The sequence below is a fragment of the Cheilinus undulatus genome, linkage group 18 (genome assembly GCF_018320785.1).
Source record: "Cheilinus undulatus linkage group 18, ASM1832078v1, whole genome shotgun sequence".
NCBI classification, from domain to species: Eukaryota; Metazoa; Chordata; class Actinopteri; order Labriformes; family Labridae; genus Cheilinus; species Cheilinus undulatus.
Genome location: NC_054882.1, coordinates 23883085 through 23910644, shown reverse-complemented (window position 1 = coordinate 23910644; position 27560 = coordinate 23883085). Strand labels below are relative to the sequence as shown.

The following is a 27560-nucleotide window of genomic DNA, read 5'->3' as shown; positions in this document are numbered from 1 at the left end:
GAGTGCTGTATCCAAGCATATTTCATAGAAAGTTGAGTGGAAGGAAAAAGTGTGGTAGGAAAAGATGCACCAGCATAAGGGAGAACCGCAGCCTTGAGAGGATTGTAAAGCAAAATCCATTCAAGGATTTGGGGGAGCTTCACAAGGAGTGGACTGAGGCTGGAGTCAGCGCATCAAAGCCACTACGCACAGACGAATCCTAGACATGGGCTACAAATGTGGCATTCCTCGTGTCAAACCACTCCTGAACCAGAGACAACGTCAGGAGTGTCTTACCTGTGCTGTGAAGAAAAAGAACTGGACTGTTGCTCAGTGGTCCAAAGTCCTCTTTTCAGATGAAAGTAAATTTTGCATGTCATTTGGAAATCAAGGTCCCAGAGTCTGGAGGAAGAGTGGAGAGGCACAGAATCCACGTTGCTTGAAGTCCAGTGTGAAGTTTCCACAGTCAGTGATGATTTGGGCTGCCATGGTATCTGCTGGTGTTAAACCACTGTGTTTTCTGAAGTCCACAGTCAACGCAGCCATCTACCAGGACATTTTAAAGCACTTCATGCTTCCTTCTGCTGACAAGCTTTATGGAGATGCTGATTTCATTTTCCAGCAGGACTTGGAACCTGCCCACACTGCCAAAGGTACCAAAAGCTGATTCAGTGACCATGGTGTTACTGTGCTTGACTGGCCAGCAAATTGGCCTGACCTGAACCCCAAAGAGAATCTATGGGGTATTGTCAAGGGGAAGATGAGAGACACCAGACACCAAAATGCAGATGACCTGAAGGCTGCTATCAAAGCAACCTGGGCTTCCATTACACCTGAGCAGTGCCACAGGCTGATCGCCTCCATGCCACGCCACATTGATGCAGTAATTCATGCAAAAGGAGGCCCAACCAAGTATTGAGTGCATAGAAATGAACATACTTTCAGAAGCCTGACATTTCTGTTTAAAATATCCTTTTTTTATTGATCTTATGAAATACTGTAATTTTCCGAGACACTGAATTTTGGGTTTTCATTATCTGTAAGCCATAATCATCAACAAGAAATAAAGGCTTGAAATATTTCACTCTATGTGTAATGAGTCAAAATAATATATGGGTTTCACTTTCTGAAATGAGTGACAAAAATATTGAACTTTTTCATGATATTCAAATTTTTTGAGATGTACCTGTAGATCCGATCCTGTCATAGCCTGAGGGACAACCATTCAGTGAATTTTATTTATTCTATTCATTGACTATTAACTACAGAAAGCATACAGTCTTATTGTTATATCCAATTAATCATATTTTTTTTTCATTATACATCAATTAATTGTGGAATTATTTAATATTTAAATTTTTATTATGTATATATATTTAATGCCATTTAAAAAAATTTTTTACACTACTTTGGCAGTAACAGATCTGTTCATGACAATAAAGCAAATTGGAATTGAAACTGAAATTGAGAGAGAGATGGTGCAATTAGATAATGAGCTTCGATGTTAAACAAAGTTTCCTTTTTTGGCATTTTGCAACCTTTAAAGTGCAAGTTTATGTAAAATAACCCGCCTATGCTAAATTTAGTTACGAAGACATTGAAACACTGAAATATTCAATAGTTTTAGTCAGATTTAAGTCATTTTAAAAATTGTCTAAATTTAGTAGATTAAAAACTCAAAAACATTTTGTCTACTTTTAGTCAATGAAAACACCCTGCCATTTTACCATTACTTTTATTACCTTAAACATACTTAATTAACTAGACTATCAAACTATATAATATAATATTAATGCATTACCAATTGTTAAATTAGTTAAAAAAAATGATGAAAAAACTGACATTGCTTTTCATTTCACATTCAGATACTGGACATTTTGGATGTCCAACAGTAAAGCATTAACATTTTTGTCTTGGTCAGTCTCCTTGACAGAAACTTGAATAAACTATAATCTCTGCCGTATGTCACACTGATAGAGAAAAACTGGCATGGCTTGACAGCATAAACACACAGGAAAACAGGATAATAAGTCATACTGTTCATTTATAAAACTGCTCTCTATCTAAAAACTTAATATTCTGTGGATAAGCTTGCTGGGTGGCTAAAATAAAAATCCATGATGCATGAAGGTTTTTAGATTGTAGCAAAGATTTAGATACACTGTAATTGCAATCTCATTTCCTTCTCACAGGAAGACCTAAAGAAAAGAAAATGTACTTTTTTATGGTTGTTAGGTGACCTTGCTATTTCCTCTAAGTGCTGTTATGGTAATCATTTACATTTGTAAAATGTTGTTAAAATATGGGACTTTCCTAAATAAAATACACAGGCTAGACTTGTGTCTAGACAAGGTTCTGAATAATTTCATCAACCTTTACAAGGTGAGGTTTGCCTCTCTGTCAAATCCAGGTCATGGATGAGAAGATAAGATAAACTTTTATTGATCCCCTATCGGGGGAAATTGGAAAAGAGATAAGGCAAACATAATTTAAGAAACAAAATGTATTGTTTTAATTATCATAGCTTGACATTAAATTTTAAAACTTCTCAAGGACTTAACAATCACAGAAAGAAACAAAAATCTTTGGTTTGACTGCTCAAAAATTCATTGACATTTTCAGCAGATTGAATGTGACAAAAGCAAACATGACTTCACTTGAAAGATTCACAAGACAAAGGCTATGACCGGGATGAGGTTAAACTTTTTATAGTCCTTTTCACTCATGCAACCCTCAAATTTTGTTGAAAATCTTTCTCTACAGTTTCAGGCCAGCTTGCCCAGAAATTTTGCAGATTTGCTTGTTCACACTTGTCGCTTAGTTTTCCTGCAGTTTGCTTGTCAAGCCAGGGAAGAGAGTGACATGGGGAAAATGCTGGAGGGCTAGCAGAGAAAATCCAGGGTGAAAAAGTCAGCTGTTTTTGCATCCACTTGTGATGCTGATCCTGGTAAATTCAGGAGGTTTTCAAGAGTTTTTTAAGTTTTGCAAGTGTGGCCTATGTTTTATAAGTCTACCAGCCATTTACAGTTGATTTTCTTATCAGCCTCTCAATATGAAATCATAATGTTGTGCTTATTTTCCACACTGTTGGATACCTATTTGCCCTTATGATTCATGCCTACTACCTTACAGTCAACCCCGAATACTGAATATAATGTCCAAAATGCCATACTGATGGTTTTCCCCATAGACTACAGAAAAGTTGTTGGTAAACCAACAAGGAATTAAAAACAGTAGATTAAAACATGTCTGTGGTATTTACAAAACTCGACATATTCTAAAGTTGCCATCTTATTTGGTCACAAACTATGATTTCCCTAAAAATAAATACCAATAATGAAATTTTTGCATTTGTATCCGTGCTGTGGATTTTGTTATTCATGATGTTACGAACAAAGCAACAGTGTTTTGCACAGTGTGTCCTCTCACAGTGTCGTGCTGTACGCTCCTGTGGTCCTGAGAGGAACTGGGTAGAAATAAGGAAGGTCCCAGTCTCTGCTGAATCCTGAATATGAGCTGGAGTGCCGCATGGCCCAATCCACGTACCCCGATACTGTGGGGATCTCCTCCCTTCGTTGTTCTCCACAGTTTGGGACCGTTGGTGTGACAAAGCCCTGCTTCATTTTGTAGCGGCTGGTCCAAGCTTCCATTGGTCGAAGCTGTGCTGGTTGCACTGAGAGGTCGCCTTTGTCATAGTGCTGCTTTTGACTCAGAAAGTCTCTCAGCACCTGCTTGAAGACAGATGCCAGTTCCCAGGGCCGTATGTTGTTGGTGGCAAGCACCTCACGAAACCTGTGAAAGGAGGCCACAGATAGATTTTAATTAAACACTTTTTGAGGTAAGGATTTACATTAACGCAATGTCAGCATCACGCATTTACAATTAGCAGTTTCCTATGATGCAAAATGAAACCCTTAAAAAGCCACTTGTATGCTCTTTTTATGCCCCCTGTATAGAAATGTCTTACTAACTATGTTATTCATTGGCTATTTGGTTGTGTAAGTCATGACCCAGCAGTGAGTTTTATGGTAAATAAAGTAAGTAGGTCACTCTGCTTAACCATGTAGAAGAACATTTTTTATATCATTATGACTACAGAGATGATGAAAACCCCAGCAGTCTGGCTTGACTCAGCCTTACAGGCTACCCTTCACCTTCACACCCTACATCGACTTTGTGACACTAACACATAATGGCTTTCTTGGCAGCTCGCCCTGCCTCCCTTTCCCTTTGGGTTCTCTCTGGTTCGCCTGCTGTCAGGCTCTGTGTTGATGCTGTAGCAGCTAGCCACAGTTGACAGCATGTTAATGCGTGGATGGAGCACAGCACGGCTGCTATAACAAATACCTGGAGAGCACAGTGGCTGCATGGACAGGAGGGATCTGGGCACACAGGAATTCCAGCTGATGGAGATCTGATGTGGGGATGAGTGTCCGTAACCTGGGGTACTTCTGGAACCAGCGAAGACCCAGGGCACTGTGGGCCAGCCTGCTCTCCCGCTCTAGCTCTCTCGTCAGCCGTTCACGTTCCTCCACATGCCACAGCAGCTCTCTGATCAACATGCGGCTGGGAACAGACCCAGAGGTCTTCAGAGGTGAAGCTTCATCCTCGACCTGTGCTTTTGTTTCATTGGACCATTTCATCCAGCTGAACAGAGGCATGGCAGTCACAGCAGATAGTCCTGAAAAACTGACAAACAAAGATATTCTTAATCATGAAGAAATTATTGGCTCTCTATGCTGCTCAGACTCATTTGAACATGTAGGAATACTTGTCACTTTATATCAAGCGCTCTCTTTTAAGTCGCACCTTCAACCGACATGTCTGTATTTGACAAGGCAATGAAACATGCTAAGATTGACATGGCTTTTAAAAAAGGGGAAAAGAAAGTGTTTAAGCTCCTGCTGATGGTGATCAGAAAAGAAGAGCCGCTGTAAAAATGCACTTTCACTGAAAACTGGGACAAATTTTCAGCTTCAAAGACCCCTACGAAAGTGCGTCACAAAAGTGAAACCTCAGTTCTCATAGTGGTCATGCTGAGTTTTATTAGCTACACAACCTTTTAGGCCTAATATTTATTACTACACATATACATGTGACAGTGATAGATGATCACTTTGCTACTGGGCTGACCTCTTGTCAGATGGTTGCTCTGATTGTCTGTAATTCAAGTCAAACTCAGCTAAAACAATGTCACAGGTGTGTGTATTTGGCTCTCTCCTCCACACTGATGGATTCAACAGTTTACTGATGGGATAAGGTCCCTTCCACTACTTGCTGAGTTAGAGGTCTGCCTTACTAGACAAACTGTAAATCTGGCTTTGCATCTGAATATTTAATTTCCTTGTCAAACATGTCAAACTATAACCAAACCTTAAAACAGCATGTGCAAAATTAAGCTCCCTAACATCCGGCTGAAAGTGAAAGAAAAGATCCATACTTACTGGTAAAAACTGCACCACTGATGTGGAATTTTTCAGAAATTATGTCTCAGTCCGTGTGAACTTCATTCCTTCATTTGGTGTCAGATTGAGCACATAACTGGTGTGTCTGCAGTAGTCCGTCAGTATCCAGTTTGTTGGAGAGATATTTCCTCTGTGTTGTAGTTACTGTCTTGTCCTTTTGTTCCTCCCACTGCTCCTGTCATGCAGGCTATTTTCCAGGAGCGTTAGTCACACTGCTAACTAAGAGCTGTCACCTCTCTTCTCCCTTCACCCCACTCTTCTCTGTGCAGTATGCAAGCTTCAGTGTAAGGTCAGCTGCTTTTGTAGCTTGCAGGAGATGTGCACACTGGAGAGAAAGGATGAGGGCGAGAGTGTGTGTGCGTGCATGAGCCGTGGGTGTGTTGTTTTTGAGTTTTGCTTTGTGCTGTCAGGATTTTGCCTGCTGTTGGGAAAAAAATCCTCCGCTCAAGAGATGAGAGATGGGGATAACTGGGAATGCTCTGCAGGCTAATGCAGGTTTGGCCCGGTGGATCTAAACAGGAGGCAGAGACCCAGAGCAACAAGTAATGTAGCAGTGATCGACAACTGTGGACTTGTCTTTGAATTAAATGTTAAATGACACTCTCAGTCTTGCTCAAAGAAAAGTTTGTTGTTTACCATCATGGTGCAATCTATGCTGACTATGATATTGTCAAGTGTCTTGTATGTCAAAGAAGATAAAATGCTTCAGTGGCCATCATTAGCTTCTCCAAACATAGCTAATGTGATGACAGCTGACAAACACCATTATATTTATGGTGCATCTTGTAATACATCTGTTTGGAAGCAAGAGAACACCAGAGTTAAGGCAATCAAAAATGTCCTTAGCTGAAAGGCAGAACATTAGAGCAGCTAGACCCTTGTTGCAGCCACGGACAACAACATTTGTATTTGGCAATTTTGTGTTTCTTGTGCAAACATTGTGCTTCATGTTTTTGTCAAGTTTTGTTTTTATTTATTTATTTTACCAAATTACAATCCTTTTGTTTCAAAGATTATGCAGGTCCTGACTTTACTATAATGTTTAAGTTGTTAAGTCTTCCAAAAAGTGCTTTAAGATGCTTGAATTTTGTTTTAGCCCCGTTAAGGTTCCTGATGAAGGCAGCCTAAAGGATGCAAACCTTGGAGAGACTGCAAAGAGTGAGTATCAAACTGAATTTTTAAAATTTACTTTATAACTCTCATAGTTTCACTTACTGGATCCTTCCCTAAATGCACTGTCTGTTTCTTGCATTTCATTCTTCATCTTTAGGTACTGCTCCTCCTCCACTTGCAAGCTATGAGTACCCGACCTTGCCCATAACCAAAAACAGGCAGGAGGTAAAATGCACTATCCACACACCAAATACACCTCATAGACTTCACTACACAGTCTGATTGTTTACAAGAGCACTCTTGTTCTTCTGAAGTGCTTTTTTTCTTTTAGTTGTGTTAGCAACGGAAATTACCATCACGACCTCAGGAAACTTTTGCACTTAAGCTTTTACTTTTTGCCAGCGAGTTATTAAACATCACAGACAGATGCTATCTTTAAAATCACTGGTCTAAAATTTTCTGGTGGTATTGTACATGCACAATAATATGCTGGCTGTTGATACAGATCAGTTAGTTTATAATTTCATAATTGAATTTGGTATTTTTTGTTTGTATTATTTTTTTATTACATGTTGCAAAGCCTAAAAGGAGTTATAACGGTGCACACATTTCTGCTCCTCCTTCTGTTTTGTGTGTTTGTGTGCATGTCCCCAGCTGGTTTCTCTTATAGAAAACAACTCTGTAGTGATCATTCGAGGAGCCACAGGCAGTGGAAAGACCACCCAGCTGCCACAGTACATCTTGGACCATTACAGTGAGAAGAATGCCCCATGCAACATTGTGGTCACCCAGCCACGCAAAATCGGAGCGATGAGTATTGCACGCTGGGTTGCCACACAGCGAAAGTGTACCCTGGGTAGTCTGGTGGGATATCAGGTTAGTGCAATATTTAGAGGCACCAGGATTATATTGAGGTGTTCAACTGAGACATTTAAGGCATCATGTATATGATAGAATTCTGAACATTATAAATGCAAAGCAGAAATAGAAGCAAGAAACAGCTGATACTGAAGTCATACTGCATTATTACACTAATGAGAACTGAGTCGGTAGTAACAGGACTATGCTCGTCTCTCAAGGTTTAACAGTGTTTGCATGCATGTGTGTCTTTTTGCAAGAATGTCTGGCTTTGTTTTAGAGAGCTCTGAAACAACATGACTAATAATAACTGTTATCTCCTCCGCTCAGTGCAGACCTCTGGAGTTAAGTGGGATGTCACTGAGAGCAGGAGCAGAGATAAACAGATACTGTTAGTGAGAGATATTGGTTTTTACCACAGAATTTGTGTGCCTGTGGTGGAGGAAAATTCAAAGTACTGATCATAATCCATGACCCAAACTTAAGTTGATATTTTTCAATGTTTTAATTCTACCTTCTAAGTAACATTAAGATGATAGTGCATTTTCTAACAATCTGCTTAAAAGTGCTTACCTTGCTTCCCTTCAGATAGTTGTCTTTACCCACTCACATCCACACACCTACTTTTCTCCCCTCTCATTTCCCACAGCATCTTGCCCCAAGCTGCATTTTTGTGTTTTCTCTCGTTCTCTTTCTCTGTATACCTATCCTCTGTTGAATGCATTAATCAACAAAATGTTTTGTAAAGTAACCCAAAAAAACCTCATAATGTTAGTGTTTTCTGCATGGAATAACTTTTTTAGAAGACAAGAGAGCTTGAAAAACTATATCAAAATCATAAGAAAAGAAATATAGACACTGTGGGATACAGCACCTATAAAAAGTATTTGACCCCTTGGATATTTTACCCTTTTATTGATTTTATAAATCAATCATGGTCAATATAATTTGGCTTTTTTACTACAAAAACAAAGATAAAAAGACGCTTTGTCAAAGTGAGAACAGATTTCTACACAGTAATGTTGATTACATAAAAACACGTAATGTAAAATAAGTGACTGCATAAATATTCACCCCTTTAAAGTGACTGACCTAATTCAACAGAGGTCCAGACAATTGGTGCCAGTAGTCTCACAGTTAGATAAATTGGGATCAACTGAGTGCAGAGAATCTGTCTCAAGTGATAGTAGTACAAAGACACCTGTGTCTGGAAGGTCTGGTCATTGTTTAATCAGTATTCCTGGCTATCATTACACCATGAAGACAAAAGAACACTCCAAACAACTCAGAAAGATTATTGAAAAGTTTAAGTCAGGAGTTGGATACCAAAAGGCACTGAACATCCCTTGGAGTTTAGTTAAATCCATCATCAAGAAATGGAAGGAATATAAAACTTGTATAAATCTGCCTAGATCAGGCTGTCCTCACAGTCTGAGTGACCGTGCAAGAAGGAAACTCAGCAGAGACACCACCAAGACACCTATGACTACTCTGAAGGAGTTACAAGCTTCAGCAGCCGAGGCCCAGGTTCTTCACCAGTCAAAGCTTTAGGGGAGAGTGACAAAAAGAAAGCCATTTTTGAACAAAACTCGCGTTAAATATTGACTGGAGTTCACCAAAAGGCGCGTGGGAGACTCCATGGTCAAGTCTGATGAGACCAAACTGTTACTTTTTAGCCACCAAAGCAGACATTTTGTTTGCCAGACACCAAACACGGCACACCACCACAAACACACCATCCCTCCAGCAAGAAAATGACCTGGAACATACAGTGAAAGCTACAGATAAATGCTTCTGTGTGTGGCTGAGTCAAAGCCCAGACCTCAATCCTATAGAGAATTTGCGGCTGGACTTGAAAAGTGCTGTTCCTTGTCCGATCCGCATGCAGCCTGACCAGGCTTGAGCAGTTTTGCAAAGAAGAATGGAGTAAAATTGCAGTGTCCAAGATGTTCACAGTGAGATTTCCAAAAATGTTAGAAACTATTATTCAGGCTCAAAATTAAAACCATGTATGCTGTAGATTCATGAACACATCTTTGTTATTTTGTATTTCAGGTTGGATTGGAGAAGATGGCTACTGAGCACACTCGGCTGATCTATATGACCACAGGAGTACTTCTGCAAAAACTGGTTTCAGCAAAGTGCCTCACAGAGTACTCGCACATATTTGTAGATGAGGTGAATGGACATCACTTTGATGCACATACATCATAAACTGTTACTTTCAATCATGACAATGAAGTTCCATAGTGCTCACTTTATTTTTAATTTTGGTTTGTTTTACTAATTCAGTGTAGTGTGTTCAATGTTTTATGGGTTTGCCATTGCTCCACTAGCATTATCATGCTGCAGTTTAGTTTCAGGTTATAATCTTATTAATGATTCTTGGCTGTTCTGCCTTTGTGCAGGTTCATGAGCGGACTGAGGAGATGGACTTCCTCCTGCTGGTTTTGAGAAAACTTCTTCATTCCAACTCTCGTTATGTCAAAGTAATTTCAAGATCATGTGGAATTCCCACCTCTGTTCTCCTCTGCCCTCCTTATGCCTCTGTTAACTGTCAGTTGTCATTGTCTTACATATTTGTAGATCATCCTCATGTCAGCCACAATTAACTGCAGACAGTTCGCTGAGTACTTTGGTACCCCCATTCTTGGCAAGATGAACCCGGCCTATGTGTTTGAAGTGGAGGGAGCACCCTATGGTATCGAGGAGTTTTATCTGGATGACCTCCACCATATGTTTCCAAGCAGGGTAAGAGGATACTGTGTCTGTTACTGCTGTCATTACTTTGTATGGAAGCCAAATTGTTAATTTGAGTTTTTTGTGTCTTTATCAGGTTGAGACACACCCAGATGACCCTCACATTCCAGTGGAGATGTACAACCTTGCCATCAGTCTCATTCAGAGCTTTGATGAGATGGAGAGCAAAGATCCGAAGTAAGACTTTTGTTTTTAGCTCCCACAGCAGGTGGGCTGACATAAAAACTAAGTTTTGTGTGTTTTTGTGTGAGCAGCAGAATAGAGAAAGTTGGTGGCGTGACTTCATCAGAACGTGGCAGTGTCCTTGTTTTCCTTCCTGGTTTGTATGAAATAAGCTACATGCAGGAGGCTTTGGCCAAGCTGGTCCACAAACGGTAAGATTTTTTAGCTTTCCTCTTTTTCTTTTAGCATGAGGAGCATTAGGGTCTCTTAAATTCGTAGCCATCAGTTTACTATTTATTTCTTAGGAATGTTCGAGATTAATCCAACAGAATTCTCTTTTTTTTTTCTTTAGGTTGCAGGTTTATCCTCTCCACTCCACTGTTACGCTGGAGGAGCAGAACGGTGTGTTTTTGTGCCCTGTTCCTGGGTACAGGAAGGTAAAAACCACTCATTTTGTTCTTCCGTAAGTGTCCTCACTGGCTGCTGCATTAATGGCTCCTCATCTTTACAGGTCATCCTTTCCACCAACATTGCTGAGAGTTCGGTGACTGTTCCAGACGTCAAATATGGTGTGGCCTTTTATTATTTTTTACTTCAACCTTGCTTTAGGTTACTGCTTAACAGGTGATTTTTATTAAAGGTAATTGATACTGACTCCTTCTGACATCATAGTTATTGACTTCTGCCTGGCCCGTCACATGGTCTGTGACCAAGACACTAACTACCAGTCTCTGCGTCTCACCTGGGCTTCAAAAACCAACTGCAACCAGCGTAGAGGTACAATACTTACTGTACAGAACCTACACTATATGGACAAAAGCATTCAGCTGCCTGACCATTACACCAACAGGGACTGTAATGACATTGTATTGAAATGCATGTACTTGAAGGTGAGTTGTCCCCTTTTGCAGCTATAACAGCCCAAACTCTTCCTGGAAGGCTTTCCACATGATTTTTGATTGTTTTTGTGGGAGTTTTGTGCCCATTCATTCTATAGAGCATTTATGAGATCAGGCTCTGATGTTGGACAAGAAGGCCTGGCTCTCAGTCTCCATTCCAGTTCATCCCAAAGATGCTCAGTGGGGTTGAGGTCAGGGCTCTGTATGGGCCAGTCAAGTTCTTACACACTGAATGCATCAAACCATGTCTTTACAGTCCTTGCTTTGTGCACTGGGGCACAGTCATGTTGGAATAGAAAAGGGCCTTCCCCAAACTGCTGCTACAAAGTTGGAAACATAACATTGTACAAAATGCCTGGGTATGATAAAGCTTTAAGATTGGCCTTCACTGGAGATAAGGGGTCCTTGTCCAAACGCTGAAAAACAGCACCATACCATTACCTCCTCCATCAAATTTCACAGTTGTCACAATGCAGTCAGGCAGGTAATGTTCTACTGGCTGAAGAGTGTGATTGGTCACTCAACAGAACACATTGCCACAGCTCCACAGTCCATTGTGGGTGTGCTTTTACACCTCTACATCTGACGCTTGGCATTGAAATTGGTGATGTGAGGCTTGCATGCAGCTGCTCAGCCATGGAAACCCAGTCCATGAAGCTCCCTCTGCACAGTTTTTATGCTTACATTAATGCCAGTTGAGTTTCAGAACTCTTCCGCTATGGAATCAGCAGAGCATTGGCAACTTTTACACACCATGCACCTTGGCAGTCATTGTCCTTGCTCTGTAATTGTACATGGTCTTCATCACAAATGTTTGCAAATGGAGACTGCATGGCTAGATGCTTGATTTTATGCACCTGTGGCAACGGGTCTGATTGACACACCTGAATTCAATAATTAATAGGTGTTGCCAAATACTTTTGTCTGTATAGTTTATCTACTTAAGTGATGCTTTTTCATTTCTGACATCTTAAAGTTTTATAGTTTATTACAGTACTCTTTATTTTCTTCTCTCTCAGGCAGGGCAGGTCGAGTGTCCAAGGGCTACTGTTACCGTCTTGTCACTAAAGAGTTCTGGAGCAATGAAATCCCGGAGTACATGATCCCTGAGATGCTGGTAAGAAAACATTATTCAGCTGCTTTGATCTAAATTTAATAATCAATCACATATTGTCTGTCTTCCTCTCAGCTCTCCCCGTTGGCCACTATCTTGTTGAAGGTGAAGCTACTGGATATGGGCGATCCCCGCTCCCTCCTCTCCACAGCGCTTTCTCCTCCAAACCTTGGTGACATAGTGAGAACAGTTCTTCAACTCAAAGAGGTATTTAAGTGCAAATTGAGAGAGCCATTATTGTCTAGACAAGCACAAATGAATATTTGGATGTGATGACATACTTGAGAGAGCAGCTGACCACCCAGCTCTGTCACAAAGCATTAGACCAGTAGCTGTGTAAAAAGAGCTTTGTTTCAGCCTGCGGTAGCATTTTCCACTGTTTTAGGTGACTGCAGTGAGTGAGAGCAATGCACTATTGTATATTTTATGCATGCACATAAAGTGTGTTTTCTTCCCATTACTGAGTAATCATACATTTTAATTTTATTCTCTTTCTTTAATGGAGGTTCAGAGTGCTTTACCATAAATTTTAATTTTTTTGTAAAAATGTAGTTTTAGTACATAGAAATGGACAACACCCAGACAAGTATGGTACATTTTCATTTATAATAGAGGTTACTGCTTTGAAGATTGCCTCCTTGACAATTCTGCTTAATCCAAGTCAAGGCAGATTTTCAAAGGCAAAGAGTTTAAGAGCTGAAGGATTTTATTAGCAAAAGTTCAGAGATATAAAACAGCTAAATTAGAAGAAAGGTAAGCTTTTTCAAATCACCAAACCATGGAGAAAAACTTAAATGTTGCTTTTAATCAAGCTTTTTGGAGTTGGAGTTTAAACATTAAATAAAGCCTCTTGACATGAGTTAAGCTGATTTTTTTTGTAGATGGGTGCACTTTCTGCAAAAAGTGATGGCAATGGTCAAAATGAGGATGGTGAGCTAACGTTCCTGGGCCATGTGCTTGCTCACCTGCCTGTTGACCTATACCTGGGGAAGCTGATTGTCCTGGGCCACGTGTTTGGATGTCTGGATGAATGCCTCATCATTGGTCAGTCTTTATTTTACTTACATAGAATGAATTTGAGTATTGTTTAAGTGCATGTTTTTATGAGAGGTTTTAATAAAGTTGAATAACGCATTCTCTTTTTCTCAGCTGCCTCACATTCTCTGAAGAGTTTCTTTGCTATTCCATCCATGCAGCAGCTTGCTGGCCACAGGTGAGTCACATCCAGCTGCTACACTCATTCACTGACTAACAGGCTGTCAGTATAGATCAATTTTGTGTCCCACAAAGTGCCACAATATATTTGGGACTTTACCATGTCATTAATGAAACCCAGATCTCTCTATTGATCATTGATACACATTGATGAAGGTTTCTGTAGAAATACTATTTCTGAAAAGTAATAAAACAAAGCAATCATAAACAGTGTTGTCAGTAACAATGTCTTTAAACTCTCTATCAGTGCATGCTGATCTGTCTATGCACTGCTTTCTTTATATCTAGTGTTACGCATCAGTATTTGAATATTCTGGCAAAAAGCAAATTTTTTTCTTGGCAGCGCCCACATAGATGCCTACACAGCTGAGTTTGCCAGCCTGTGACGTGTTTAATCAGGCTATTTTGGTTTTATTTGGTTCACTGTCTTCTACATTTCTTTTTGCATGGAATGTTTTTTGTTTTCTTTTCAGGAGCAAGTTGGCTTTTGCCCAAGGCACACCGAGTGACTGCATATCTTTTGTCAATGCCTTCAAGGTAATGTGTGTGATGCCAAGTCAACAGCAAGTAATGTTGTTTAACTGATTTACATAACTGCCTGTAGGCCTGACTTATTGTCTCCTGCTGTTAGGCTTGGCACTCTGCCAAAAAGAAAGGACAGCTGAGGCACCCCAAGGTGAACAAAACAACATCCAAACATGAGATTACTGAAAAAAACACAAAAAAAGCAGAGTTTATTTCTTACAGGTTGAAAATATACCACCCTGCTTCTGCAGTTATTTACAGTATTATCCTCTACAAGGCTTTATTATATATCTTCAAGGTTTTATTGCTAAATTTGTACTTGTGTAGATGAATGAATGTTATTTTTATATTGTTCAGAACAGTATTATATTCTGTGTTTTTATGTTGAAGTGTGATATTTTATTTGTCTTTTCTGCTTCCTCCTCTCAGGACGAGTTGGACTGGGGAAAGGAGAACTTCATTCAGATCAAGAGAATCAGAGAGGTACAAAGATGAAGCAGAGAGCTCGGTCACAGTAATTCATCAAGCCACATTACAAGCATCCAAGTCTTGTAGTGGACAATGGGCATTGTTCTTACAGTTTGAAGTCATGTGTGAAAGGGGCTTTCCTTAAGCTTTAATCCATATAAAACTGTCAGTTTGTAGTAGCAGTTGAACGATTAACCTGGCAGGTTTTTCAAGTTCCTATTCAGTTCTAATACATTGAATTAAAGTTTGCTTTCATTATTTTGGAAGATTTATATTTGATTTATTTGTACTAAAAGCATATTCTTGCTTTATCGCCATTTGGTGATTCTTTTCTCAAAGATTAAAAAATATGAATGTAATTTTTCACATAATCCCCTGAACTGTTTGTAAAGTACTGTGGCTCAGACCTCTTCACCATTAACTCACTGTTCAGGTTGCAGAGCTGTACGAAGACCTGAAGAAACGAGTAGCCCAGTTCAACATGCATGTGCAAGAGAACATGCAACCCCTGGATTTCACCAGTACACACAGACAGAAGTTCATTCTTCAGGTGAGATTCAGTCGTATATTTTTTATGCACAACACATTTATATACATGATTTCCCCAGTCCAGTAGAGGCTACAGGCTGTATACTTCAGACCCAGTAATCACTGTAAAAAACACTCAGGTGCTGAAAAGACTGAGTTTGTTACAGCACCCTTTCTGTCTTAGGTGGTCATTGCTGGTGCCTACTACCCCAACTACTTTTTCCAGGGGGAACTGGATGAAAAACTGGCCTCCAGAGAGATGAGTGGTTTCAACCCCAGAACAACAGTGATGGTATGGCTTATTGTACTGGAGCCAAAGAAATGGTTATCATCCGGTGTCTAATAACCATCAAAACCTTTGTGCTGCTCTGACAATTGCATGATTAAATATCATTGACTTTTTTTGCATGGAGAGTAAAGTACAGGTAAAATAAAACAGGACTTACATGCTGCTTTCAGGTGAGGAACCTCCCTCCTTACAGTTTCCTCTATTACAAGCAGCTGCAGTCTCTGTTCCGCCTGTGTGGACAGGTCAAAACCATTTCCTTTGACAGCTCCAGGTACTAAAAACCACTGAGATAAAATACTTATTTAAAGTAAAGAACATTTATCGGTAAATTTGCATACTCGGAATGTTTTTTTTTTCTTAGAGCTTACGTGGAGTTCTACAAGACGTCCCAGGACTCAGGGGTGCTACCTGAGGTGTCCCTTGCCCTCTTCATGGCGCAGCAGAAAGCTCCTTTGGAGATGTCTGTCCACCCCATTGACCAGATAGAAATGTGTGCTGGGAACAGAAGCATAACGCACATGAAATATTCAAGGTACAGTTTTTTTTCACACATTTTGGATATAACTAGTTCTTCACTGTCTAAGAAAAATATCAGTGCAACAGTAATTAAAAAAGGTGTTACACTTTCTCAGTTAGAGAACTAATACTATTCCTAAGTGCACAAATGTTCTTCTTTGGTCTTTTGGGGGCTTAAAAGCTCACATCAGACTGTCTCTCTACAAAGTGGACTCCCCTGCGTCATTGGCTGCACTGGTCATCGCTCCTGAACAGAGTCTTAATTTAATCTGACGTTCTGGCACTCAGTGTATGTCTCTCCTTTTAGTTTGAGACCACACCAGCTTCTTCCTGCTCCATCTGGGAGACAAGAACATGGGTGACTTGGTACATAATTATTTATACAAGGAAGGCTGCTCTAACTGATTACTACCCTGTAACACTGATATTTTAGCTCTGTCTTGTCGTTAAAATGATGTGACATTATGACTTTTAACATTAAAGCAGCATGAATACAGTTTTTAGTATTAATCGTGCAGTAAAGGAGGACAGAATGAATGTGCTATTACTGTTAAAGTCCTGCTTGTGGTGTGCGGTCTCTCTGCAGGGTGAATGTTGACCTCCAGAGCCAGACTGTCTCCCCTGTGGGAGTTGTGAGCAGCACCATTAAGCCAGACAAGCTGCCCCCTCACCGCTTTTTTGTGATCAACATCACAAAGGTGAGTCCTTAAAAACTAACCTAGTCTTTTAGACCTTGAGTTATCTTTGTTTCCCCTAAATGACTGATGATTTTAAAGTTATGAATCCTCCATTAACTGATCTCTGTTGCAGGTGCTGGAGGTGGGAAATTTCTGGGGCTTCCAGGCAGATGAAGCCAGCTTAGAAAAGCAGCGCAGACTGACTGCAGATATTAACATGCATACACTGCAACCAGTGACTGTGTCCCTCTACCCCAACCTGCTGTGTCTGGCTCCTTATGCTGAGCCCAATGAGCAGTGCATGTATTACCGCGCCAAAATACTGCACATTCGTGGAAACTCAGTTGAGGTAAACATTGCTCATACACTTTATGCTTCGGGGTAAGATGTAGAGCAACATCATATTAAATCTCTTTTACTTAATCTCAGAGCCCTTACCCTGAAACACTCTCCTATAAGTTTATTACGGATTGGAAAAGTCAGCAAATTATGTGTTAAATGTACATTGAAAATAGCTTATTTTAGCTGAATAGTAATTCAAAGGGAACATATTATGCAAAAATCATTTTTTCAGGCTTTTCTATCAAAGATATGTGCCCCTGGCCTGTCCACAATCTTTTCAAATACCAGAACCAAGCCGTTCTCAGACTTTACCCTCATGACCTCATATGGGGAGTAAGCACCGCCCCCAGGTTTGGTTGGCCCTCCCCTCTTGGAAGAAAGTTCACGCTACTCTGCTGATCTTCCTCTCAGTTGCCAGCTGAGATGCTGGATAGCTCAGTAGGTTACCCTGCTGACTTTGGTCTGGGAGATTGATAGTTCAAATCCCAGTCATGTCCTTAACTTAGGATAAAAGTGTCTGTAACATTGTAACATTAAAAATGCCACATCCACTTCCTGAGAGGGGTGTGGTTCAGGGGGAATCAGAGAGCTTATTAACATTTAAAGACACAGAAATGGCTCATTCTTAGCAGGGCTGAAACAGAGGACTTTTTAGACCTACAAAAATCCTATACTTGAGTGTTTTTTTAGCAACAAACTTCACAGCCATGTTTTGGGGACCTCTGAGAACAATATAAAATTGTGTTAAAAGAGCAAAATATGCCCCTTTTAAATGTTATATGTTACCTTTTTTTTTGGCTGACCCCTGAGGTCAGCCCTACAGATGGGTCTGTCTGCGTCTGACATAGTGAGTGACTGAGTGAGTGATACTACTTTAGAGTCATACCATACAGAGTTGGGTTCAGTTGTACTGAAAGCTGTTGGTAATGGCTACCTCCTACTCGAAACACATTACATACAGCTTTAGCTCTGCGTTGGTTTTACTACAACTAGCCCACCTTTCTGTATGAAATAAAGAATAAGAACGACCCTTAAAGCTTTTCATGTTGTGAAAGATGTTTTTGCTCTTCTGTCGACCTGCCTCAGCATGAGAATGTGATGAGGGGAAGGGTTTCTTGTTGTATGAATGCTTCGATACAAGGCTTGCTAGTGGAGCATTTAGCTCGGACTTACCTCCGATTTCCATATACAGCGTGCACCGTGCACCAAAGAGCCGTGGGTTTGCTCTGACCGATGGTGAGCGACCTCGCCCACTGGAAGCAAGTTTAGAACGCAGCACCGCGGCGCGCAGTCCTGATCAGCAGGAAAAGGACCACGAGAGAACTGCGAGTTCAAACAGGAACAGTATGTCAACAGCAGACTATTTTACCATTGAGGGTTAATTTATCGTCCTTTCCGGTATAAGTCCATGATAATATTGCTTCCGCCATTGAGTGAGTACATTAGGAAGTTCAAAGGTTAATGTTTGCTTAAAGGATCTGTGTTTTTATGCAAAATTCTTTGACTAAATATCCTCAAAAGTTAACTTTTCCTTGTCAATGGTGCCGTTGTAGTTCTGTGACCCACTGACCTCTTGGTGACCCTTTGCTCTTGCTGCAGGATGAGACGTAATGTTGATATAGTGATGATTTACAATCAGGAGTCTGTGCATTGTGTTTTATTTTGAAAGAACTGGATGTTCTATGCTTGTGACTTCAATGGTTGCAAAGAAGATGTTTTTGTGCATTTCCTGTAGCGATGAGTTCCCTACCTGCACAAAGACCACAGAATAAAGGGAGGATATTTTGTCCTCACTGTGTGTGTGTGTCGGTGTGTACGACTTTTAACCAATGAGATGCAATAAAAGAAAAGCTGGAGGGGAGGGGGAGATTTCCTGAAAAGTCCTGCCATTCCCAAACATTTTCTATGGGAGCCTGCAGATGCGTACTGTTGGATGAATGTCAAATATATTCATGAAAGGGGTATGAGTCCATCTGGTGTGTCAGCCAGGGTTTTATGTTTTACCCTTTTTTTTTTTTTTTTTCCAATTCTCAACCCACAAACATAAGGTACAGCACCCCCCCCCCCCCCAATTGACAATCTCTGTTGTTGTTCTCTAGGTCTTCTTCTTGGACTTTGGCAACACATCAGTTGTTGCCATCAGCAGCCTCAGAGAAATCCCTGCTGAAGTCCTGTCTCACCCATTCCAGGTGGCATATACTATGCTTGACTTCCATACTGCACCACGCTAAATCATGGGTATATAGATATATAACGTTAATACTCTGTCTGGTCTTAGGCTCAAGAGTTCCAAGTTATTGAAATGCGTCCTTCAGCCGGGTCCATCATCCTGGGGAACCAGTGGAGCAGCCGAGCCCGCAATCGTTTCATCACGCTGGTGAAGGGTCGCTCACTTCTTGTGTCCCTGTACTCCATTCTCCACGATGTCATGCGTGTGGAGCTGCTCATCAGCACGGAAACAAGCAACACCAGCGTGTTGGACATCTTGGTGGAAGAAGGACATGCTGTGAAGACTGAAGAAAGCTTTGATTCTAAGGTAGTTGTCACACTTTTGTGCATTAGACTGTGACTATGCAGAAATAGTTCAGTTATAACCTGTCCTACTTGAAGTGATTACTCACCATAATGTGTCGTTTTAACACCACAACCTGCTTTTCGCATACTGGAGAGGTGTTTTATTAAAGTTGTCCTCAAAGAGGGCAGCTGCTGTTGTCAGCTCCAATTTAAATCATTCACACTTAATTCCAGAGTTTTCTCAGGATAGAATCCACAGCATCACATTATCCATAATATCAAGCCCATCATTCAGAGCATACCTTTAGATTCCTGTCAGTCCAACAATTTGTGTGTTAAACTTTGAGTTTAGACAGTGTGGGTTCACTTTTTTACTCTTACATTGGGTTTCCTATTGAACTTTCTCTTTACAAGGTTGTTTTATTACATGAAGGTGATCTGCATTGCTTTGCGCCAAAAGTAATCAGAGGAGCATACCACAAAGCTTGTTCATCTAGACTTTAATCTCAGTTAGAGATATTGGGTTTCATAAAACTGGTTATAATCTTTCTCTGAATTACTTTGGTAATTTTATGCAGTAATTAATATGTTGATTCAGCCATCCAAAAAACTGTAGGTGCAGGATATTCAATTGGAGGCCCTGGGGCTGAGTCAGGCCCCAAAGGTCATTTTCATTGGTCCTTTAAGTAGACTACTCATGCTTAAAGATGATCCACACAAGTTTTATTTTTTAATAAATAATGTTAGTCTGTTATATTTGGATGATGATCAGTCACATTTATTTCCCAATTTGTTTGCACAAAGTTGCTGTTGTTCTTGTTGATCCCGTATTTCCTATTCGTGGCTGACACATGCACTGCCCTTTACTCCAGAGTCTCACTCATATTTTGGCACCCGTTTTTTTTGCAAACACAGAAGCCAATAAACCAGAAAAAAATACTTTTAACTTAAAAAAAAAAAAGCAGTTGCAGAGAATAGTTGCTTTAACTGAATGGATGAAGAAGTGTGTGTTTTTGTCTTTTTGTGTAAGGCCTATGTGCTTACTCTTCAATTAATGCATATTTTTGTGCAAGGAATACAACCTTTAAGATAACTCGTGCTAATTTTGACTCTATTTGGCTCCAATTTTTGCTCTGAGATGATTTTGGGGCAGCCTTCACGTTAGGAGCAAAGATTTGTCATTTTGGGGGCTTGTACAGAACAAGAGTGAGCTAAATAAGCATCACTATTCGTGTTAGTGTTGTAGTACTCAAGAACAGTCTCAAAACCAGCCTCAAGACCATGTTTTAAATGCCTTTGTTCTTTCTCAGAATCGAGAGAATTCTTACTTAGTCTTGTCTCGGTCTCAGACTGGCCGGACTCAGGATTTTCCATCAAGACAGGTGAAGGCCACAACTGTTGTGCCATTCTTCGACATTATTAATGTGATAATAAGGAGACGCTCTAACTAAAACAAAAAAATAGCTTCTTTTTTACTCAAAGTGGTGAGCTCTGATTTTTGAGTATTTTGTTGATGAATTTTGTTCAGGCTTGTTATATGATGTTATTTTCAGTTGAACTTTTCCTGATTAATTAATGTTGTAATTTGACACCAGCTGCCAGTAGGTCAGTGATCATTATGCCTCCTTGAAAATCTATTCAAGTTCCTTATGTGTCAGACACCTGCAAAAACTCAGATCTTAACAAACCAGTCCATCTTATGTCTAGTCAGAAATGACTCTTGACATGTAATTTAGGTCTTATTCACGTGACAAATCTAGATAAACATCTAATTTTCCAATATTTAAACCATCCTGGACTTGTTGTTGGATTTTTAATGCATACAAGGATTTATTTTTGACAGGAAGTTAGTTGAACGGATTTGCAAAGATTTGAGATTTTGACTTTAAACAGAGTTGCAGGCTTGCACCTTGTGTTTTTCTTGTCAGGTTTATTTAAAAGCAAACTAAAATTAAAGAGAACCCTTATTTAATGATCAAGCTTGTGATGATTTTTTAAATAAATTTTTATGGCCTTAGTCTTGTCTTGGTCTCGACTTGTCTTGGTCTCAGTCTTGACTCGGTCTGGACCCCCAAAATTATTGATCTTGTCGTGGTCTCAGTGCACTCTGGTCTTGGGCTTGGATTTTAAGCAAAAAGAAGTCTTCTGCAACTGCAAAGACCGTCAAGGCATGTATGCTTTTATCAACTGAGGAGGTTGTTACAGACGATCCAAAACAGTCTGATTGCTTGATGGTAGCTTTAAAAATTATTACAGATACTGTATTTCATGCAGTATCTCTCCGGCCCTGCATATAGGATCCTTTTTCAGGAACTGACCTTAAATACAAACTAATTGAATAGTCCTGCTGTTGGTACTTTTTGTTTGTTTCTAATGTAATGAAAATTTCACTTAGTGTAACGGTTATGCCATGACAAACAATTTCAGCAGTGTAATAATGAGCTGTTTTTAGGTGTAACAACTTTTCACTCCATGAAAAGTTCATAAAATAATGTAAAAGTCACCTATGTCAAAGTCTAATTAATTTACTGAGTTTATTCAGTTCACAATGATGTGATAAATGGTCTATGGATGATAGCTCTTTTAAGACTGATCAGTTTTATTATTACATTACATGTTGTTTTAAATGAAGCTTTTCGGGATATTATGACCAAACATTTAATGTTGGTTTCTAGAAATGCTGTGCCCTGGTCTATCTTTTACTGTGGAGATAATCTGCAAAAATGAAACATGTGAATATAAACACGTTAAAATGTGGGGGAGCTAGTGTCACTGTGACAGCACAGTTTCATTCTGTGGCATTAACTTAAATGTTTCCATAAATATAGTCCTTAAACGAGAGATTTACAGTACTGGCTTTGAACATTTCTAAATAACAGCTGATGAAAATGACAACACCTTACAATCAATTTTTAGATATATAACTCAGCATAACCTGATACCGACCACGTTATGCTCTTAGAGGAAGTTACAATGGTGATCTGGCCAGGTGAAAAGAGAGGCTTTCCTTCTAACCTTGCTTTGTGATACAACCATTGGGGCATGAATCATTTTCGCAGATGGTCAGGCATTTAGATTGAGTTAGACTATTAACATCTACAAAAACCCATTTGAAAATCTGATTTGTTGTAAATTATCTTAGCTCCATTCAGGAAGATCTATACCAAAAAACCATGTGCATATTCTATTCTTAATGTCTTATTTGGTGTATCTTCTCAGATGAGCCATGAGGCACTGACGTCCCTGTACAAAGACATGGAGGCAGGTACGCATGTTCCGAACTCTGCTAGTAGCTCCTGGGAAGATCGCAAGAAGGAGGAGAAGGAGCTCATTGACAGTCTGCTTGACCACTTCTCCAAGAACCGCCCGCCCATTTCAAGGGGAAAGGTAAGAGACCCTGCAGCTTACACAACTCTTTTGCATTATAAATCAGAAAAAATGTGAAATAAATGACTAACAAATAAAAAAAACAGGCAGGTAAGCCATCCAGTCATTTCATTTGGACTGACTGTAACAACCACAGATTCTGGATACTTTGTTTTTCTCTCATTTTATTAATTGCTGTCTGGATTCAGATATACTTTCAACTAAATAGTTTCTTCTTGTTTTGTAAACTGTTTCAGTTATAGAAGACCTTGGAACCAAAATGGGTTTGGGTTTTTTTTTTCTACCTAAAGGGAAATAAATTTCACATGTCTGAGCTTCTCACATTTTGATATCATGTGGAGAATGGTGTCTCATTTGTACCGTTTGTTGCCCTCTAACTGTCCAGTAGATGGAGCCACATCAGTGGCTCACTTGTTGTGCCTCATGTTCATACAAAGTCCCACCCATTGTGTCTGATAACAGAACAATGATGATGGGGTGACTGAAGCTGACTGACTCACAGTGACCGCATAAATATGTCTTTTGTCTAACTCCATCCCTCTTTATAAACAGCAGGTTCATCTTCAAGGACCTAACAGTCCCTATAAGATAAACTTTCATAGCTTGAGCCACAAAACCTACTACAAGTAAGCATTACCTACACAAGTGAAAATCAAGCTTTAAGAATAAGAATACCCAGCCTCATCTACTTAAGAGTGTTTCCTCCTTCAGGACAGTCTGCATCGAGAAGTGCAGCATGAACTCCTTGGCCCTGAATGAAAACCCACACTACAAACATCAGAGGATGCTGGTGGCTGGGAGTGTATCAGTCAACTCTACAGGTACTAGATAATATATGTTGTTATAAAAATATAAGACAGATTTATTCATATGCAAACAGCTTTAAACTGCACATGTTAATATTTCTGAATTAACAATAAATCAATGAATACATGTAAAGTGATTCTACCACCAAAAAAACTAAAAAAGTACTGCAGTTACACTCCTTCCACGTAGCATTTAGTCTTTTTTATGTTGCTATTTTTTTATTTTTATCATGTAGTAATCTGCTCAGATACAGTGGAGGTGTTGATTTTCAGAAGTCACTGTCTCGGTTATATTAGTTCGCAAGTTTACACCACTCAGAAGATTCTGACCCACAAAAATCTCAACTGCCCATTCAGAATATTTCATTTTAAGTGTTAATTGTTATTCCAATTTATATCCATGCACAAACTTTCTCTGAACCTCCTTCCTAATCAGGATTAAACTACTCTTACTGCACATCCCCCTTCAGCCGTGTGCGGACGGAGCGTCCTCCTGAAGACCTGCATGTCCTGTGTTTTTCTGCTGCAGGACAAGTTTGTACCGCTGAGATTTCATTTTAATTTGAGTAAACAGTAGAAAAAACATCACAGTAGGAAAAAGATGCAGTACATCATGTTGATTCATGTTGAAATAAAGAAAAAGAAAACAAAGAAATGCAGAGTCACAGGCTGGAGAGAGAAGAATGAAATCTCTGCCACACAGTGTGGGATGAGAGGAGGTGTGCAGTGACGGAGGCATTTGTTTTTAACACAGGCAAAGTTGGTGACTCCACCGAGCTTACCAAAAACTAGACTGAAAATAATCATGGAGGGGTAAACAAAGGGGAACATCAGTTAGGTTAAACTGACTCTCACTCTGGAGAAAAACGCTGCTGGTGTACAACCATTAACAAAAACAATTGGATGCCGCTACTGCCCCCTTTGTTGATGAGTTAATGCTATACAGAGATCTTTATTTTTACAAGTTAGTGCATTTTCACCTCCACCAAGGAGTTTATGTGATCTGCAGGGTTGGTTGGTTTGTTAGTTTGTTAGCAACATAACTCAAAAAGTTATGGGCGGATTTTGATGAAATTTTCAGGAGATGTCAGGAATGGCGTAAGGAAGAACTGATTAGATTTTGGGAGTGATCTGGATCCAGGAATTTTTTAAAGGATTCCTTACTATTAGGAGGTAAGGCTAATGGTGAAGGTCTGCGCTCTCCGAGTGCTTTTCTAGTGTTTTATTGATTTAGTTCACCATGGTTTCAATCAGATTGAAGAAATGTTGCACAGTGGCGCTGCTTGATTGGTTATATTGCATGTTAGCATTTATACCTGGCCATGTTGTTATACATAAACAGTATCATGACTCTATTTTTCTTGGTTATCAAGAAAAGCAAAGAATTAGGATAGTTATGACTTGTGTATTTCAAAACAGTACCCCTTTTAAAATAACTAAATATTTTCTAAAAAAATTGAATGTTTTACTTAAAAAATAAATAAATAAATAAAGCTACTGTAAGGCACTCTTGTAATTTGTACTTTGAAAGCCCTTTCAGCGGGTCTTTTTGTAAACCTTTGAAGTACTACTTAATACAAAAATAATTGCACACTTTTATGTGATTATGTAATTGCACAGCCTGACATTGCGATAAATTGTGCAGGTGGACTTTCTGTTCAGCACCAAACAGAAAAAGTTAGGAGCTAGCAGCTAGGTTGTCAGCATAGAGGTGCATCTTACAGACTAATGACCCGGTATGGGTATGTTAATAGCGTGCATAAATACTGGACTACAGTAGTCTTCCAGGACAGCATATTTTTGGCTTATGTTTCTCTTCCTCATTTATTGCAAAGTTTAAACATTATTTTTTGGTTGCAGGGACACGGATCTTACTGAGACAGACATCCATCATGCCAGACATCCCTGGACTGCCTTCACTCATCACCATGCTCTTCACACCTATTATGGAGTTACGGTCAGTGAGACACCCAGACTTTAAAATGCACGCCTTAAAGGCAGAATAATTCAGATGAAATGTTAAACTCTTTCTCCCCCCCTTTTTGTTGTAGCACTGATGAAGAGAGGACTCGCTACACTGGTGCACTATGTGGCTTGGGCTGGAACGGTCAAACACAGGAGGCCATCCTACCTGAGCATGACATCGAGCTCGCCTTTGACTTCAAGTTTGACGTTGAAGACATCACTGAGGTAGGGACAGAGGTGGAGTTGGCAGTCACGTAGCTTTGAAATCCTTTCTTATTATATGCAGCAGCTTTTACCAAGTGATTTACTTCTTTTTAACTGTTATTTTCAACCTTTTACCTCTTTCTAATTTTCAAGTCAGTCCAAATATCCACAGCTACTATGATACTGTGATGCTCTGCTATGCAAGTGATCTACAACCCTGCATTAGTTACTGCAGTGCTCTCATGCCAGTCTTATATAATCAAGCATTCTGTCTCATGTTATTGATAATTCCTGAATTGTCTTTTCTTTTTCTTTCTTTCTTCTTTTCAGATAAATGCCCTGCGAGTGGCTGTGAACCGCCTGGTATGTGGAGGGTCTTCTGGCACTAAACATCTGGGACCCGACAGGGTCGCCCAGCTGCAGGAGGACTGCAGAGACCGCCTGATCAGGTCAGATACATAGATTCACAGACAAGAGGTCTAAATATTTAAAGCATTCTGGGAGAAAATACTGACTTTGTATTTATTGTGTCATGAAGGCTTTTCACCAAGTCACCTCCAAGGGAAGCTGTCACCCAAATGTATTATGAGAAAATGGGGAAATGGAATCAGGTATGTACCTAATAGGGCTCCTTCGTGTTGTATTTTGTAGTGTTTATGTGCATAATCTTCAGGTATCATACAGAAAATCTAGCATCAAATTTAATACATTTAAAAAACTTTTTCAAGACCCTCTTGATATATTTTAAGACTCTATACATTGTGACACGTGTGTGCATGTTTTGTGCAAGTAATCCGATTTTACAACTTAGTTAAGAAAATGCAAAGAGGTTTTTTGTTATTGTAGGCAAATAAAGCTTTTTTAAAGGCTAACAGTGCTAACATTAACAGACATCACTTGATAGCATAGTTAACTTATTAGCAAGGGATGTCGCAGAATTCTGAGGATGCACTGATAGCTTAGTGGGCCTGAACATGTGCAGACTGACTTTGGATCTGGTGGTGCTCCATCAGAATTACACTTGTACTTAAAACTGAATGTAAAGGCAGAAAAACTAGCCTACAAAACTTGTTTTGACAAATATAAAACATGAAAACATCTGCAATGTTTAAGAAAATATTGTCATCTATTAACACTTTTAAGACTCTGCATATACACAGAATCCCAGTATCTCTACAATGTTTGTGTGCAGGTGGATCCTGCTCTGAAGATGGACAATGTTGAGCCTGGCAGTGCAAAGACAAGAGGTGTTCTTTTCCAGCTGCACCCTGTCATCCTTCTTAGCAGCTAAAGAAAATCATTAGTTGTTTTTGAACTTTTGTTTAGTTTAAAATACTGACAGTGTTATTTTACTGTAAGAATTTTGGTAAGATTTTAATTTTATTTTATTCAAAGGGATAAAGTTTTAGTCGAGACAAAGCTGATGCTTTGAGGAGTGCCCCTAAATCCTTTTTTAAAAATTATTTTCAACAGTCACTAGAGTTGTTATTTCCTGTTCAAATCAGTTGCTGCAGCACTTGAGCAGTGGGCCATTAAAAATAGTTGTTTGCAACAGATGAGGCTTGTCAATCAGTCTTCATTCAAACATGGTCTCATTGTGACCCAGAAGTTGAGTTAAAATAGCCTCTACACTCACACAGTTCCTACTACGAGAGGCGTGTCTGCCAGGGCTCTTATTTATAGCTCATCATTCCAGGTCTTCCATCCAAAGTGTTATCACCTCAGACTTAGCCGCTGTGTCACACAAGCTCTTTCAGCAATGTCTTATGAGTGT

At 39.7% G+C, this 27560-nt stretch overlaps 2 protein-coding genes across 2 annotated transcripts in view; one reads left to right on the top strand and one right to left on the bottom strand.

Annotated features, from left to right (window-relative positions):
* The window catches only part of tdrd9 (tudor domain containing 9), a 28999-nt gene extending 1657 nt beyond the window's left edge, over positions 1-27342 (top strand). Inside the window, exons 2-35 of the mRNA XM_041813452.1 lie at positions 6541-6602; positions 6715-6782; positions 7212-7433; positions 9471-9593; positions 9824-9904; positions 10002-10166; positions 10252-10352; positions 10430-10549; positions 10690-10774; positions 10849-10906; positions 11010-11114; positions 12256-12353; positions 12426-12557; positions 13232-13394; positions 13500-13563; positions 14039-14102; positions 14197-14241; positions 14520-14573; positions 14992-15108; positions 15271-15378; positions 15546-15646; positions 15737-15907; positions 16478-16589; positions 16702-16917; positions 19010-19099; positions 19189-19446; positions 22644-22811; positions 23364-23437; positions 23523-23632; positions 25478-25574; positions 25669-25807; positions 26117-26235; positions 26325-26397; positions 26979-27342. Of these exons, the coding sequence (XP_041669386.1) occupies positions 6541-6602; positions 6715-6782; positions 7212-7433; positions 9471-9593; positions 9824-9904; positions 10002-10166; positions 10252-10352; positions 10430-10549; positions 10690-10774; positions 10849-10906; positions 11010-11114; positions 12256-12353; positions 12426-12557; positions 13232-13394; positions 13500-13563; positions 14039-14102; positions 14197-14241; positions 14520-14573; positions 14992-15108; positions 15271-15378; positions 15546-15646; positions 15737-15907; positions 16478-16589; positions 16702-16917; positions 19010-19099; positions 19189-19446; positions 22644-22811; positions 23364-23437; positions 23523-23632; positions 25478-25574; positions 25669-25807; positions 26117-26235; positions 26325-26397; positions 26979-27077 (3862 nt within the window). The 3' untranslated portion in view covers positions 27078-27342. The remainder of the gene's footprint in view (positions 1-6540; positions 6603-6714; positions 6783-7211; positions 7434-9470; positions 9594-9823; positions 9905-10001; positions 10167-10251; positions 10353-10429; positions 10550-10689; positions 10775-10848; positions 10907-11009; positions 11115-12255; positions 12354-12425; positions 12558-13231; positions 13395-13499; positions 13564-14038; positions 14103-14196; positions 14242-14519; positions 14574-14991; positions 15109-15270; positions 15379-15545; positions 15647-15736; positions 15908-16477; positions 16590-16701; positions 16918-19009; positions 19100-19188; positions 19447-22643; positions 22812-23363; positions 23438-23522; positions 23633-25477; positions 25575-25668; positions 25808-26116; positions 26236-26324; positions 26398-26978) is intronic.
* On the bottom strand, positions 3405-5514 carry rd3l (RD3 like). Its single transcript, XM_041813453.1, has 3 exons — positions 5424-5514; positions 4327-4668; positions 3405-3771 (listed from the first exon to the last, which is right to left on the bottom strand). Exons 2-3 carry the CDS (start codon positions 4638-4640, stop codon positions 3405-3407), a joined length of 681 nt encoding a protein of 226 aa, XP_041669387.1. The 5' UTR covers positions 4641-4668; positions 5424-5514.
* Positions 27343-27560: the final 218 nt, after the last annotated feature.